This window comes from Pan paniscus, chromosome 18 (genome assembly GCF_029289425.2).
Source record: "Pan paniscus chromosome 18, NHGRI_mPanPan1-v2.0_pri, whole genome shotgun sequence".
Classification (NCBI taxonomy): domain Eukaryota; kingdom Metazoa; phylum Chordata; class Mammalia; order Primates; family Hominidae; genus Pan; species Pan paniscus.
In genome coordinates this window covers 31,135,461-31,136,318 of record NC_073267.2, presented here as the reverse complement: position 1 = coordinate 31,136,318, position 858 = coordinate 31,135,461, and the positions used below count along the sequence as shown (strand labels likewise).

The window sequence follows — 858 nt, the reverse complement described above, 5'->3', positions numbered from 1 at the left end:
ACACAAAAAAGATAATTTTTAGCTTAGGGCCTGGTGGCTGGGTCGGTTCTCTCCTTTCCAGTCGGAGACCTCTGCCGCAAACATGCTCCGCCAGATCATCGGTCAGGCCAAGAAGCATCCGAGCTTGATCCCCCTCTTTGTATTTATTGGAACTGGAGGTACTGGAGCAACACTGTGTCTCTTGCGTCTGGCATTGTTCAATCCAGATGTTTGTTGGGACAGAAATAACCCAGAGCCCTGGAACAAACTGGGTCCCAATGATCAATACAAGTTCTACTCAGTGAATGTGGATTACAGCAAGCTGAAGAAGGAACGTCCAGATTTCTAAATGAAATGTTTCACTATAACGCTGCTTTAGAATGAAGGTCTTCCAGAAGCCACATCCGCACAATTTTCCACTTAACCAGGAAATATTTCTCCTGTAAATGCATGAAATCATGTTGGAGATCTCTATTGTAATCTCTATTGGAGATTACACTGATTAAATCAATAAATAACTGAAACTTGAAAAAAAAAAAAACCCACAAAAAAATTTAGCTGGACATGGTGGCAGGCAGCTGTAATCCCAGGTACTAGGGAGGCTGAGACAGAAGAATCGCTTGAACCTGGGAGGCAGAGGTTGCAGTGAGCGGAGATCGTGCTACTGCACTCCAGCCTGGGCAACAGAGCAAGACTCTATCTCAAAAATAAATAAATAAATAAATAAATAAAATAAAGAAATTAACTGTAAAGGCTGAGCATGGTGGCTCATGCCTGTAATCCCAGCACATTTGGAAGCTGAGGTGGGTGGATTACTTGAGGTCAGGAGTTTGAGACCAGCATGGTGAAACCCCATCTCTACTAAAAATACAAAAATTA

The 858-nt window shown here is 42.7% G+C and overlaps 1 protein-coding gene across 1 annotated transcript; it reads left to right on the top strand.

Annotated features, from left to right (window-relative positions):
* On the top strand, positions 1 to 520 carry LOC112437441 (cytochrome c oxidase subunit NDUFA4-like). Its single transcript, XM_034952213.3, has one exon. It carries the CDS (start codon positions 83 to 85, stop codon positions 326 to 328), a length of 246 nt encoding a protein of 81 aa, XP_034808104.1. The 5' UTR covers positions 1 to 82; the 3' UTR covers positions 329 to 520.
* Positions 521 to 858: the final 338 nt, after the last annotated feature.